Source organism: Phymastichus coffea, unplaced genomic scaffold, assembly GCF_024137745.1.
Source record: "Phymastichus coffea isolate CEN01 unplaced genomic scaffold, Cenicafe_Pcof_1.1 PCOF00063, whole genome shotgun sequence".
Lineage (NCBI taxonomy): Eukaryota > Metazoa > Arthropoda > Insecta > Hymenoptera > Eulophidae > Phymastichus > Phymastichus coffea.
Genome location: NW_026706874.1, coordinates 132,158 through 146,102, shown reverse-complemented (window position 1 = coordinate 146,102; position 13,945 = coordinate 132,158). Strand labels below are relative to the sequence as shown.

The 13,945-nt window shown below is 59.7% G+C and overlaps 4 protein-coding genes across 4 annotated transcripts; 1 reads left to right on the top strand and 3 right to left on the bottom strand.

The window, feature by feature from the left end:
- Positions 1-1,589: 1,589 nt before the first annotated feature.
- Positions 1,590-2,923, bottom strand: LOC131667182 (uncharacterized). The gene has a single exon (XM_058940452.1). It carries the CDS (start codon positions 2,921-2,923, stop codon positions 1,670-1,672), a length of 1,254 nt encoding a protein of 417 aa, XP_058796435.1. The 3' UTR covers positions 1,590-1,669.
- Positions 2,924-2,979: 56 nt separating this feature from the next.
- Positions 2,980-4,693, bottom strand: LOC131667078 (uncharacterized). Its single transcript, XM_058940271.1, has 2 exons — positions 4,332-4,693; positions 2,980-4,262 (listed from the first exon to the last, which is right to left on the bottom strand). The coding sequence occupies exons 1-2, from the start codon at positions 4,573-4,575 to the stop codon at positions 3,001-3,003; spliced, it is 1,506 nt and encodes a 501-aa protein (XP_058796254.1). The 5' UTR covers positions 4,576-4,693; the 3' UTR covers positions 2,980-3,000.
- A 4,104-nt stretch (positions 4,694-8,797) lies between these two features.
- LOC131667135 (uncharacterized) lies at positions 8,798-13,904 on the bottom strand. Its single transcript, XM_058940360.1, has 2 exons — positions 11,153-13,904; positions 8,798-8,938 (listed from the first exon to the last, which is right to left on the bottom strand). The coding sequence occupies exon 1, from the start codon at positions 12,468-12,470 to the stop codon at positions 11,202-11,204; it is 1,269 nt and encodes a 422-aa protein (XP_058796343.1). The 5' UTR covers positions 12,471-13,904; the 3' UTR covers positions 8,798-8,938; positions 11,153-11,201.
- Positions 8,945-11,146, top strand: LOC131667138 (lipase member H-like). Its single transcript, XM_058940364.1, has 5 exons — positions 8,945-9,910; positions 9,972-10,429; positions 10,508-10,708; positions 10,782-10,941; positions 11,010-11,146. The coding sequence occupies exons 1-5, from the start codon at positions 9,744-9,746 to the stop codon at positions 11,128-11,130; spliced, it is 1,107 nt and encodes a 368-aa protein (XP_058796347.1). The 5' UTR covers positions 8,945-9,743; the 3' UTR covers positions 11,131-11,146.
- Positions 13,905-13,945: the final 41 nt, after the last annotated feature.

The window sequence follows — 13,945 nt, the reverse complement described above, 5'->3', positions numbered from 1 at the left end:
TATCGCTTCAAAGTTGTTGTAATGTCTGCCCTCCACGTCAGCTGTCACACCGACGACGAGAAGTAAACTGCCGTCTTCGAAATTGTAAGGTTGCATCCAGCGATTGAGCCCAGCTGCCCCTTGGAGCTCGAAAGTTTCATTGATCTTCAATGTCAAGGTCGCGTCGTACTGCCGACAGTAGATCGCCGTGGCCTCGGTACGCTCGCACAGGCTGAAATATTCGTGGCTGTTCGAAAAACTAACGTGGCTGTCCGTGAAAATCTTATCAAACGCGACTGCTCTGCCGTCGCGGTCTACTCGAAGCAAATGCTCGTAGCTTTTTCCCACATTCCGCTCGCCACTCACAGCAACCGAAGAGTAAAATCCCTTGTGCGGCGATCTGGGTACCACCGCTCCTAGGCCAGATTGGAAGGCAACGTCGATGTCTGTTAAAATTTTTATTGGATCCAAATGTACTCGTCTCCCACCTTCGTCTAACGTAATTTTGCAACTAGGGGAACCGCAATATTTCTTATCCGACAATATCAAGTCGAAATTATTCTTGTAAACAACTACGTAGGACAGTTGATCAGTTGGTATTGTAACGTTAATCAACTCACATTTCGGCAATTTCAAGATTCTGAATACAATCGACTTTGTAGAAAACCTCTCATCTTCTTGTTCCCAGAAAAATATAAGTTTGTTGTCAGTGAAAGTGAGCATTGTAAACCGAGAAAGAGTTTGAAAGTAAGCCTCGTCGGGAGCGACGCGCACCAGGCAACTGTTAACACGAGGACTACCGGAAAAATGGGACCTTTCAACAGTGACGTTACAATACTTGTTTGTGGAAAAATGATAGTCCGTACGGTTGCAGATTGCATAAATGATACTTCCACTTTCTGTGACAGCTGGTTGCGACGGTATTACAGCTTTTTCTCTGACGACGATCTCTCTGTATAAGCTTGAAATGGTTGGTAGCTCACGGCTGCTTGTCAAAGTGTTGGATATGGCAAATAATAGAAACGATAGAACTGCCGACATTATACTAGAAAAACATAAGTGTTTGACGTAAAGATTGCTCAAAAAAATATGAGTCTGTAGACTTACGTAATAAAATTGAGATGAAAATAATGATAAAACACGTTTGAGTAACAGCAGGGTTTACCCGTACAGCGTAACAGACAAAAAAAGTTGTACTCGTATTCAATGCGATACCTACGGATCGAGAGAAAATCTTTGAAAATCCGTTCAGCACGAGGCAGTTGAGAACTGTTGATAAAGATGCTTGAATTTACGCAACGCTTAGCGGATAAACGATTGAGATTAAGAGAAAAACATTGTAATCGCAAATAGAACCTTGATTATTTCTTAGTATAGAATGGATATTTGTGAAACTTGAGATAATTTCTGATAGAGAAGACGTTCTGGTTTGCCTTGCGGTAATTTATGAAGAGCTATTTTTTACGAATTTGGATACTTCTTAAATTAGGCGGCAAAAGGTGACGTATACTCAACGGAATCTATTGCAAATGTCATTATTTCAGAATTTTTCCTGTACTTGCTAGTTAATCGTCATGTATGTCGAAATGGCGAAATAATAAATATGGAATTTTTGTAGATTTATTAATGCTACACTGGTATGAGTAAAGAATTTTTGAAATGACTATAAAAATGCGAACAATCGTGGTAATTAACTTGCAACAGCTGGTCTTCGCTCGAGCACATTGAGATAAGTCTTCGGCAAACACTTGACAGAGTATTTAAGTTCGCTTCGACGATGGTCACCTCGATCGCAAACGAAGTAAAAGCAAATCTCATCGATGTCGTTTTCTAACACGTAGACACGCAAACATCCGATGGGTTTACACTTGACGTTGAGTCCTTCGACCACCAACGGTCTCTGCTTCGTAACGTACAGCATTATCAGCTGGAACTTTTTGTAGCGTCCACTGTTGAAGCTGCTCTCGGCACCAGTGACCAGCAGCAGGCTGCCGTCCTGCAGATTGTGCGGTTGCATCCATCGGTTCAAGCCGTAATCCAAAAACGAGACGGTGGCGTTCGTTTTCAGATTCATCGACGCGTCGTACTGGCGGCAATTGATCGTCGTGTTGCCGCTCGACTCGCAGCTGGTGAAGTAGCCGTACGCGTTGGAAAAGCTGCTGTACTTCTCGACGGACATGTCCGTAAGCTCGGTAGCCACGCCGTCCCAGTAGACTTTGAACAAACGGTGACGGCGCCTCGGCTCCAGTCGCGATTCCTTCGCTCCGGGAACAACCGAAACGTAAAAACCTTCGTTTGGAGAGAGATGAGACACCGGCGCTAGACTGTAGATGAACTCGAATTCCACGTCCATTAAAATTTTTGTTGGGCCGTCGATCAATCGGCCGTCGTCGTTCAACGTGATCTTACAGGACCGCGAGTGGCAGTATTTCTCGTCGAGCAAGCCTAATTCCAAGCTGGCCCTGTAAATTACGACGAAGGCCACTCCGCTGGCGGCAATCGGCAAGTCCACGGTCTCGCAAAGCGGCATCTTCAGCAGCCTGAGCTTCGTTCGGCTCGAGTTGTCGCGGTGATCGTCTTGCCTCCAGAAAAACAAGACCTTGTCGTCTCCAAACGAGTACACGACCAGCCGCGACAGCACGTTGTGCCTGGCATCGTCGGCTGCAAAGCGGACGGGGCAGGTGTCCTTGAAGGACGCGTTCACGAAGACAGGCGTCTCCACGCTGACGTCGCAGGACTTGCGCGTGTACAGTGACGCCGTCCGATCGCAGACGGCGTAAACGAGGCTCTCGTTCTCGGTGACAGCGGGGTAAGCTGCCACGGCGGATCTCCCGCTGACGTTGATGCTTTTCTCGAATCCAGTAACGAGCGGCAGCTGCCGGCACTCGACCGCCGCGCCGCCGAGCGCGCACAACGACAATACCGCCAGCGACGCTGCTGACATGCCTGCACCTCGTCGACGGGCGCGCCGAGGACTGCAAACTTTCGAAGATCGCCGAGCACTTAAAAGTACGGCGACGTTCAGTTGACGACCGCCGGGCTGCGCGGCGACATGACCACGCGAGACCTCGGCAGGCACTTGCTCGCGAACCTGAGGGCGTCGCCGCGACTGCAGCTGAAGTTGAAGCAGACGTCGTCGTCGTGCTCGCTCTCCGACACGACGACGAGCAGAGCCTCGAGGCGGCGGCAAGCGAAGTCCAGGCCGTGGACGGTGAGCGGACGGCTCTTGCGCCCGTTCGCGGACAGCTTGATCACGCTGAAGCTGTCGTAGCGCCGGGCCTGCTCGTCGCTCGCACGTCCGGTCGCGAGGAGCATGCCGCCGTCCCTCAAGTTGTGAGGCTGGAACCAGCGCTGCAGCGGGCCGTCCTCGAACTCGAGGCTCCTGTTGGTCAGCAGGTTCAGCGCCGAGTAGTGCTGATAGCAGGTGACGGTGGTGTTGCCCGTGGACGTGCAGACGCTGAGCATGCGCCGGCTGGTCGAGTAGCTGCTGTAGTGTCCCGGCGAGAACGACATCAGCTCCGTCTTGCTGCCGTCGGCCGCCACCTTGAACACGTGCTCGCGGAGCGCTTCTCGATCCTTGTAGGCGGCGGACAGGTAAAAGCCGTCGTCCTCGGAGTCGGCGGGCACCGGCGTCAGCGCGTAGTAGAACAGCAGGTCGACGTCGTCGAAGATCGCGCTGGGACCGTCGACGATCTCCCCGGAGGCGTTCAGCCTGAGCTTGCACACGGTCGCGCCGCAGTAGACGTCGCTGCGCAGGCCGACGTCCATGGTGGTCCCGCCGTACGACACGACGAAGGGAACGGCATCCGAGGGCAGAGCGAGGTCGACGGAGCTGCAGCTGGACATGTCCAGAATCTTGAGCTTCGCCGTGGGAGTGCCGCCCAGCCACTCGGCCTGCAGCCACGACAGCACCACCCTCTCGTCGCCGAACGGCAGCACGCGCAGGTGGGAGAGCGCCTCCTGGCCCGCGCCGTCCGGCGCCACCACCACCGGACAGCTGTCCCTGAAGGTCGCGCCGGACAGCGCCGGCGTCTCCACGCTGACGTTGCAGCGCTTCTCGCGGAAGTACACCGGGTCGCTCGCGTCGCACGTAGCGTACACGAAGCTGCCGCCCTCGGTGACCGGCGGCCACACGCGCTGCGCCACCTGCTCCTCCGGGATGACGATCTCCTTCGCGAAGCTGGACACCTCCGGCAAGCGACGCCCGCTGCCGCCGACGGCGCACCAGCAGCAGAGGACCAGCACCAGCGGGGAGCGGCGGCGGCGGCGGCTCATCGTGTCGGCTGCGAGACAGAGGCGGAGCTCGTACCTGCCGAGTGCCAAGTGGTTCGTACTCACGGCGCAGTGCTTACGCGTTGGCGAAATTACTCGTTGCTCGCGTGCTTCTTGGCCGATCGCTGACGAGTCACTATCGCCAGCCTCTTTATCTGAATATTTCTGTCGGCTAATGCAGCCGCGCTGACCTACTCCTGCATTGTCGATATACCCTTTTTGCGTAATCGCTTCAAACGGAGTTTCCATCGACGCCATTGGCGACTGGCATTTCTTTAGCGTTAAATGTGCTGCTGAGGCAACCTCATCGACGCTCTTCGCCATCGCTCACGTTGAGTCTCGTTAAATATCACTCCGCAATCAAATAAATAAACGAGGTTCTTTATTAGTTTAAGTAATTCGATATTTCATCGATATAATTGATCGCGGTGAATTTTATTATAAGCAATTGATTGAAAATAAGTTGATATAGTTACAAGATAAAAATAACCGCCTTACTGAACAGCTATCTCTTCGATCTTATGCTTGAGAAGAGCGTAATTTTATAAAAATGTCGCGACAATTGCCGACATAATAAAAACGCTACTTGTGCTGATGATGCTTTATTGAATTATTCCGCTACACAAGGAAAATACATTGGAAAATATTTCGTGGCGCATTCCATACTACTGCTGTCGCGCGAGTGCTGCAGTTGATTCAAACGGTCGCAAATGAAACGGAAGCACACGTCATTGGAGTCCGTTTCAGACACGCCGACGTGCCGAGGTTGCATTCGAGGTTCAATCCCGAAGTCTCTAGCGGCCTCCTCGTCCGCTGGTTCTTATGAAACTCAACGATGCTAAATCTGTCGTATCGCGCTTAGGCTCTGCGTTGCTCAGCGTGCTCGCGGCAGCTAGCACCACTCCACGCCTCAAGTTGGAAGGTTGCAGCCAGACGTGCGACTTTTCGTCGGTGTGCCTGAAAGTCACGTTCATTTCGAGATTCGCGCGATCATCGTAGCGCAAGCATGCGACGTCCGCTCGACTGCTCGGGACGCAAACGATGAGCTACCATTGCAGCTGCCTCGGTCGTGGACGAGTCCGTTGATCTTTATCCATCACCGTGGATGCGTCGCGTAGGTGAGCCTGCAAAACGCAGCTCTCGCGCAGTGGGTCTCGTTAGCTAAGAACACGTCGAAGCTCCTCGAACGAAGCAATCAGGTAAGGAACGTAATTGGCAGGCACAACTAGATCTGCGAATCGGCAGGCTGCCACATCGACGATTCTTATTTTCCCGAAACAGTTGCGCTCGTCAGTCTCGACCAGCCACGACAACAAAGCCAGGTGTTCGTCAAGGGCATAGAGCTCGCGATTGGTGTGGTCCTCTTCTCATCGGGCGGTCGGTGGCCGAACCGCTATGACCTACTGCTGATCGGCGACGCCGACGACGTTGAAGGTGAACTCGTGGCCGTTGTCGCAGACGTACTCGGCCTGAATCGAGCCGACGTCCTTGCGAGCCTTGAAGACCAGCAGTCGCTCCCGGTCTCCCGTGCAGGCGAGCCTCGCGGCGTGGTAGCCCTGCGGCTCGGGCCGGTCGTCCTCCGACATGGAGCTGACGAAGACGGTCCAGCAGTCGAGGCCTTCGCAGTGCCACTTGCTGGCGAACAGCAGCAGGCCGAGGAAGGTGCTCTCCACGAAGGAGATGGTCACCGGCTGCTCGTAACGCACGCTGCGCCGGAATGCCAGGCTGCCGTTGCCGCTGAACTTGGAGCAGTGCACGACGGCGTCCGTTGCCGGGCGCTCGATCCAGCAGACGGCCAGCTTGGAGGAGACTATCTGCGCCGCGCCGGCGTCGGGCAGCGAGAGCAGCTGCGTGCGCCGGCCGGAGCCCCCGCGCGTGTCGTAGAGCGCGCAGCTGTAGGCGCCCGCGGCGTCGAGGCCCTGCACCGCGAACAGGTGTCGGTCGTACGACACCGAGAGCGGCTCGATGCGGGCGGTCTCCGGTGAGAGAGGCTCCGCCACGTCGAAGCCCTCGAGCTCGCTGAACGGCAGGTTGATCGCGACCACGACCGCGCAGCTGTTGTGCGGCGAGCAGAACGTCCGGTCGGCGGCCACGATGACGAACCGGTTGCGGTCGTCCCGCACGCTGTTGGTCGTGAAGATGGCGTGGCGCTTGGGCAGGACTCGCGAGTACGGCAGGACGAACAGGCACTCCTCGAAGTTGAGCAGCAGCGGCACCACCTCGCGCTCGCCGCCCGGCAGCTCGTCGTGCGCCACGATCAGCACTCGGCCCCAGGCCAGCCGCCTGATCGCGGTCACGCCCGCGCTCGCCGCCCGCGCCGCGGGTGTCAGCCTCACCGAGCACCGCCTCGCGGACGTCCGGTTGACGATCGACACCTCCACGCCGAGCTCGCCCGGCCGCTCGCCGGCCGCCTCGATCCTCGCGAACGCGAAGCTCTCGTGGCGCAGCAGCTCCGGGGCGACGATGTAGCGGGCGCTCGGCGACTTGGCCACTCGGAACTTGGACTGGCCGATGCTCAGGGCCGCGGCGCTCGTCGCCCACGCGCACAGCGCCAGCCACGCCAGCCAACTCCGGCGCGACGCCATCGTCCCCGTGCTCGACCGCCGCTCGACGGTCCACCGGCTGCGACTGCTCGGTCGGGCTTCTTTCTAGCCGATTCCGGCAGGTTCCGGCAGGTTCCGGCAGATTCCGGCAGATTCCGGCGTGCGCGTCGTCGCGCGAAGGAAATTGATAACTTCTTATCTCCTTCCGATGCGCTCCGGCTTGGGCACGAACGCTCCAGAGCCAGCGAGTTCGCGAGTGCACGATAGCTCGCTTACTGCGGAAAGTACAAAGTCGGTATCGCGACGATAAAGCCGTTGCGGATGGCCAGCTGCGAGTAGATCCACCGGCGAGCTCGCGAACGCGATCGATGACCAATTTTTGTTCGCATTTACTTTCGGCAAGAGGTCGCCTTTGGCGCACCCGAGTTTCGCGGGGTAGCGATCGACGTCGCGTCCGTCGGGGCTGTTTCATCGACGACGTCTTCGAGACGAACGTCATCCGAGCAGTGAGCTCTTCGGGCAACCAGCAGCGTTTCCGAAATCGACACGCGAATCGTATTCCTAGATAACTAACTGTATTCGATAATTAATACTTACTAAGCAAAATCTCACGTCTTCGGGCAATCCGAAGTTGACGCGTGATTGCAACCGGAATCTCGGTTTGTCCTTAATCTCGAATTATTTTGTGGCTAATCAATAAGTTTCAGCGGATGTTTCAGCTTGAACAAAGAATGTCATTACAAGAGCATTTTCAATGACATCCGCTGGCATTTTTCAGATGGACGTCCGACGGAAAAGGGTGAAAACAGTTGCTTGCAAGCCCGCACATTGGAATATGAGTTATCACCGAGGCTGCGATCGCTCGTTCGATACGCACGTTCGTGCCAAGTTCAAACGACGAAATAAATAACTGAACGGACATGTCAGGAATAAAATGAACGAAATGAACGCAGAAGCTCGGACAGTTGTTCTCCGTTATTTATTGGTCAGTAGTGTCGATAACATAATGCTTGTAAGCGAAATGCTTGCCGTTGTCGCAGACGTACTCGGCAAGCACGGAATCGTCGAGCTGCCGAGCCGCGAACACCAGTCGCCGATCAGCGGTAGAGCAATCGAAGTGCTCGGTGTACTGGGTGGACCATACTTTCATTTCGGGCTGCACCTGAGTGACGTAGAGGTTCCAGCAGTCCCAGTCGCCTTCGCAGCGAGCCTTGCCCGCCAGCAGGAGAATCCGGTTCCAGGCCAGCGACTGCAGAGCCACGAGGGTGACGGGCTGCCTGTAGGTGACGCTCCGGCGGAACAGCACTCGGCCGTCCTCGTCGAACTGCGAGCACTGGACCGAGCTGTCTCGGCCGGGCCTCTCTATCCAGCACACCGAGAACTGCGACGTGGCGAACTCCATGCCCCTGGCGTTGGGTATCGCCAGCAGATCCCTGCGCGAGCCGAGGGTTCGGTCGAGCAGAGTGAACTTGAAAACGCCGACCGCGTCGAGGCCGCCGATCAACAAGTCCCTCGACGGCGTGTACTCGACGCGCATGCTCTCCCAATCCAGGTCGACGTCGAACGGCCTCAGGGTGCCGTTGAGGCCGTCGTAGCTGAGCCTGCATCTGCCGTTGGCGCTGTAGCAGGCGCGTCGGTCGGAGATCAGCACGTCGAACTGGTCGCTGTCGTGATGCGTGACGACGACGAGGTGATCTCTGAGCCGCGGCAGGCTCGTGGACTTGCAGTCCTGGAGATCGACGTGGACGAGCCTCGACTGGCTGTCGCCGCTCGGCAGCGAGCTCCGCGCCGTGAGCAGCACTCGGCCGGCGCCCAGCCGCTTCAGCGAGCTCACGCGGAGCCCGACCGCGTCGCCCTCGGGGCTCAAGTCTATCGAGCACTGAGAGCGCCTCCGGCTGTTCTCCCCGATTATCGCCGCGTAGATTTTCACGCCGCCCGGCGGACCGTCGGCTCTCTCCACGTAGGCGATAGCCAGGCTGTGATTGCGGGACAATTCTGGAGCAATGATATGGTAATCGGCGAGCGGTTTCGAGATGTTCTGCGACGGCTGGTTGAGGCTGAAGCCACTGGCGCCCGCGAACAATGCGATCGACCACAGCCACGCGGAGAACGACCGTCGTCGTGCCTCCGACATTTTTCGCCCGCTGGAAAATAAGCAAAATTAGCGCCGTGAGTATGTAACGTTGACGCTCGTCAAAGACACTCGGGACAACTTGTCCGAATATAGGAGAAAACGACTATGGAGCAGAGGAAACGCGGCTCTCTGTCGCGCGAAGACGATCGGCTTTCGATGTCTGGCAATGAAACGTTTGGAACGATGCTGCGTTTATCGCCGCGTGAAACGTTACACGAGCGACAGCGCAGCCAGATAACCGGTTATCTTTGCGCAACGCGAGAACGCGAGAACGTCCGGATCGAGCCATGCTCGTCATTATTTTCTCGAATCGCCGAACAAATCGCCTTCCAGTTGCAGCTCGGATAGATGTCGTTGAAACGCCGCCGGCGATAAAAACTCCACCAAGGAAACTCGACTAGTCGCTTGTGCAGGAGAGTCACGTTGGCGGCTCGCAATCGACGGTTCGTTAAAAATTCTGCGATCGTCGCTCGCATCGACGCGCAGTTCGGCGACTTTTGATAATTTCAGCGAGCCGGCGGAGATAGCCGAAGCGCAAGTTCCGCAGCTCGAGAGCGCTACTAATCTAAGTCGACCAGTGTACGTATGTTCGGTCTCGCTATGCATATTTATCGCGCGCGGGCTATCATAGTCACGGCGCGCTAGGCCGAGAAGAGCCAGACCACCGGCGGCTCGAGCACGCGGATCCGCGCGCGCGTACGTGCCGCCACCCATGACTGACCCGTCGCGCCCGATAAGGACGTGACTCCGCCCCGCTGTCCGAGCGACCGCGATCGACCCGCGCACCTGCCTAAATCTCAGTCGCGTCCGGAACGATGCCTAGGATCTTCCTGCTGCTGCTGCTGCTGCTGCCGCTCCTCCTCGCCGGCACTCGTGCCCATCGTCGTGAGTCGCGTTACGCTCCGCGATCAGTTTCAGGCGCGGCCTCGGGCGACGACCGCGGCGATGACCTGGCGAGCGTTTTTCTACGACTGTACAGCGGGTAATCCTCGATCGCGCGGCGAGTCTCGAGCCGAGCTTACCCACGTCCCGCGGATTTTCAGCTACGACGCCAGCCGGTTCGCCGACGCGCCGCTGCGCCAAGCCGGAGATCTGCTGAGGTGGATGAACGTCAGCAAGCCGACCGTCATTTACGTGCACGGCTACACGGGCAGCATCGACAGCAGAGACACGCGCGCCGTAGTCGCAGGTAAGCCGAGCGCGGCCGCGGCAGTCGAGCTGGCGCATTGGACGAGAGCTGAGAGCGCGCGGTGCTTAGCGTACGCGGAGCGAGGGGACCACAACGTGATAGCCACGGACTGGAGGCGACTGGCCGGGCAGAGCTATCCGAGCGTGGCGGGCAGCGCCAGGCTGGTGGGCCGCGCTCTCGCCGGGGCCGTCGACGAGATGGTCGGCAAGGGCCTGCCGCCGCGGACGATACACGTGGTCGGACACTCGATGGGCGCCCAGGTGGCCGGACAGCTCGGCCGCCACGCCAGCTTCCAGCTCAGCCGGATCACGGGTGAGCGCGCGAGTCGGCTCGGCCCCCGTGCCCTCCTCCCTCGCGGACTCTGACGCGCGGCGTGGCGTGTGACCGCAGGCCTGGACCCGGCGGGACCGCTGTTCAACCTGATCCAGCCGCACCTCTCGCGCGACGACGCCCGGTTCGTGGACACCATCCACACGGACGCGGGCCTGTACGGGATCAATCGGCCCTCCGGCGCCGCCAGTTTCTTTCCGAACGGGGGCAGACGCGTGCAGCCCGGCTGCCCGACCGCGTACGACCTCGGCAGCCCCGAAGGCAAGTGTCGACAGCGCGAGGCCGCGCGAGGCCGCAGCTCGCGCTCGCTAAGCGCCTTCGCCCCTGCCCGCAGATTACTGCAGCCACCACCGCTCGTGGATGTACTACGCCGAGAGCCTGCGGGACGAGGGCGCATTCGTGGCCACCAACTGCACCTCCTACGGCGCCTACGCGCGCGGCAGCTGCGACGCCAACGCCAGAGCCCCGATGGGGCTCGCCGCGCCGACGGGCCTGTACGTGGGTCGGCGCGACTCGCGACGGCAACGACCGGCCGACTGCAGCCCGGCAATTGGTGTTCCAGGAGCGGCGTGTTCTACCTGAGGACGAGGCGCGAGGCGCCGTTCGGCATGCGCGCGGAGGGCGCCACCTGCGGGGATGCGGCGTCGCCGGGCGAAAGGACCTTCGACTTGCATTGCGGCTGATCGAGTTTATTCCGCGACGTACATGTATCCGTTGAAGATCGGCGAATAAAGGAGGCGCTCGGCGAGCGCCGTCACTCGAACATCCTGTCGACGTCGGCCCTCTTGACGCAGTTGCGCCGGTACTGGAGCACGAGCTCGGGCGGCTCCTCGGCGGCGGGCTCCCACGCGGCCAGGGGGGCGCGCCGGTCCAGGCAGACGAAGTGGAAGCAGACGAGCTGGCGCTCCGGGTCCTCGACCACGTCCATGGAGAGGTCGGCGGGGGCTCGCGGGCAGCGCGCGTCGAGCGTCTTCACGTCGAAGGGCGCGCTGAGCCGGCCGTCGGCGTGGAGCTTGGCCACGCGGAACTGGGCGCAGGTGGGCCCGTGGCACTGGCCGGTGACGAGCAGCAGCGCGGGCTCGCGCAGGTTGTGCACGGCCAGCCAGTCGACCGGCTCGGGCAGCCGCAGGCCGACCTGGCGCACGGCCTTGCGCCCGTCGCGCAGGAACTGCGAGCAGTTGACGCGCGCGTCGCGCTCCAGGCTCTTCCAGCAGAGGCCGTACTTGCGGTAGGCGCCCGAGCTCTTGGGGTAGGTGTGCGCGGAGTCGTTCAGGCCGCGGATCTCGGCCATGACCCACTTCCAGCCGCTGCTCACGTTGGCGTAGATGACGCTGAGCCGCCGGTCGGGCGCCTCGTCGTCGGAGCCGAGCAGGAAGAAGCCGCGCGAGGCGCCCAGCTCCACCGGCTGCTCCTCGCCCGTCCACGAGTGGTTCACGCCCACGTGGTGGATGTTGCGGATCCAGCCGCCCGAGAAGGTGTGCGTCATGACCACGCGGTAGTCGGCCTCGGCCGCCACGGTCGAGTAGACGGGGTGCCGGTAGACGAGCACGTGCGGCGCGCGGCCGCCCGCCCCGCCCACCGGGAAGGCGATGCTGGTGCGGCAGTCGCTCATGTTCACCGAGTTGACGAAGGCGCCGCGCGCCTGGCCGACGCGCCGCCACCAGACCAGCGCGAGGCGCTGGCTGCGCGCGCCGCCGTCGGGCAGGTGCAGCGAGCTGATGCCGCTGCTGCCGTACGAGGAGATCTGGCCGACGAGCAGCTCGCAGGTGCGCGAGCGCGGCCGCGCCGCGTCGGCCAGCAGCAGCGTCACGTTGCAGTGGCTGGGCAGGCAGGCCGCGAACGCGAACTCGCGCTGCCGGTTGAAGTTGCGGCTGTAGGCGGCCGCGGCGCCGCGCGCCAGCGCCCAGTCCGCGGCGAAGTGGTCCTCGATGGGCGGCGCCTTGGTCTGCACGAAGCTGGCGCGCAGCTGGGCGGCCAGCGCGGCCAGCGCGCACGCCGCCGCCGCCAGCCAGCCGTGCCGCATCTCGCGCGCTCGTCCGCTCGCCTCGGCGCCTGCAGCGGTGGGCTCTCCGCCCGCGACTGCGCGCCCGCGCTGCCGGCAGCCGGCGCTCTACGTCGCCGGATCCGCCGACGCGAGCGAGCCGTGCGCCCTTGTTGCCGCATCAGCGCCCGCCGAGGCTGGAGCGACGCCGCGGCATTGAACTAAATCCGCCTAATGCCGCTCGTCGTTCGGGGCCGCCTCTCGAGCGCCTCTCGCGCCTCTCGCGCCTCTCGCGCCGCGCGCCGTCTTCGAGCCTTAGCGCGACTGGTGGACGCTCGCGCGCGCGTGTCCGCCGGCTCGATCGACCCGTTCGCTCGGATTTTCTCGCTCGTCGCCGGCTTCCCGCCCGGCGGAATCGACGCTCCTCGGACTTGGACCAGCGCGGGAGAGCGCAGGTGTCGCGTCGAGTGCACGTCCGCGATGGGGAGCCGAGCTGTTTGTCGCGACGAGGAGGCGATCTATGGGTATAGCTGCTTGTCGACGAAAAATACCGTGGTTTCGATTGAAAGATTAGTCTCGAGGAGCACTCGACGCAGCGAATGTATCTCGCGACTCTGCTTCCTTCGTGTGTTCTCTCGCAGCCGCCGATCGCCGGAGATTATCCATTTTTCTTTCCCGTACTTTTCCACGCTAGAGACGGGCGACTCGACTGATGTCAATTTAAATCGCTCGGCCGCGGACGACAATGAAATTGTATCGGAGCTCCAACGAAACCGAATTAGTTACGTCATTGAGCGAAGCGACGACGAAGCTTGTGTCAAAACGACCGAAAGAAATGGATTAGCACGCGGCTCGTTGTGACGAGTCGTTCGCGTTTGAAAACGTTAGCCGCGTGGCGGAGCGAGCTGTTATCGTCGATTCTCAGCTCGAGTCAGTCTACCGAAACGTCTCGCGCCGAATCCGCGAAGGACGGCTTTTCCCACGGTCGGGCCGCGAGCACCGACGAGTTCGTCCGCGACAGAAACTCGAGTCGCCATCACCGACTCGGCTGCGCGAATTGCGAATTAACGCTCGCCTCGACGCACTCGGGAACTCGCCAATTGACCTTCGGCCGTTCCCTCCGCGAGCTTCAGTGGCTGACGAGCGCGAGAGACGGCGGCCGTTCGTTCTCGTGCTTCGTTGTAACCCGGAAAAAAAATGTGAAAGGAAAAGCACAGTGCGAACGTCGAGTTTTCATGAAAATGGGCGGCGAGAGATCCGTGGCTGATCATTCCAATTTTCTGCCGAACCACACCGTAGGAGCTCGTTTTGAGGCGGATCGGCGCATTTTTACGATGCCGCAGGAAGTCGACTATTTCGTCGTCCAGCGCATTCGGCTGTGATTTTTCGTTTCTTTCTTTTTTTTTGCGCGCGCGAGCAGTTTCGCGCCAATGTGAACGCGATGCCTGCTTTCGGTGTCGGATAAATCGCACCGGTGACATTCGATATGTTTTTGCGCAGTGCACGCGACTGACAAT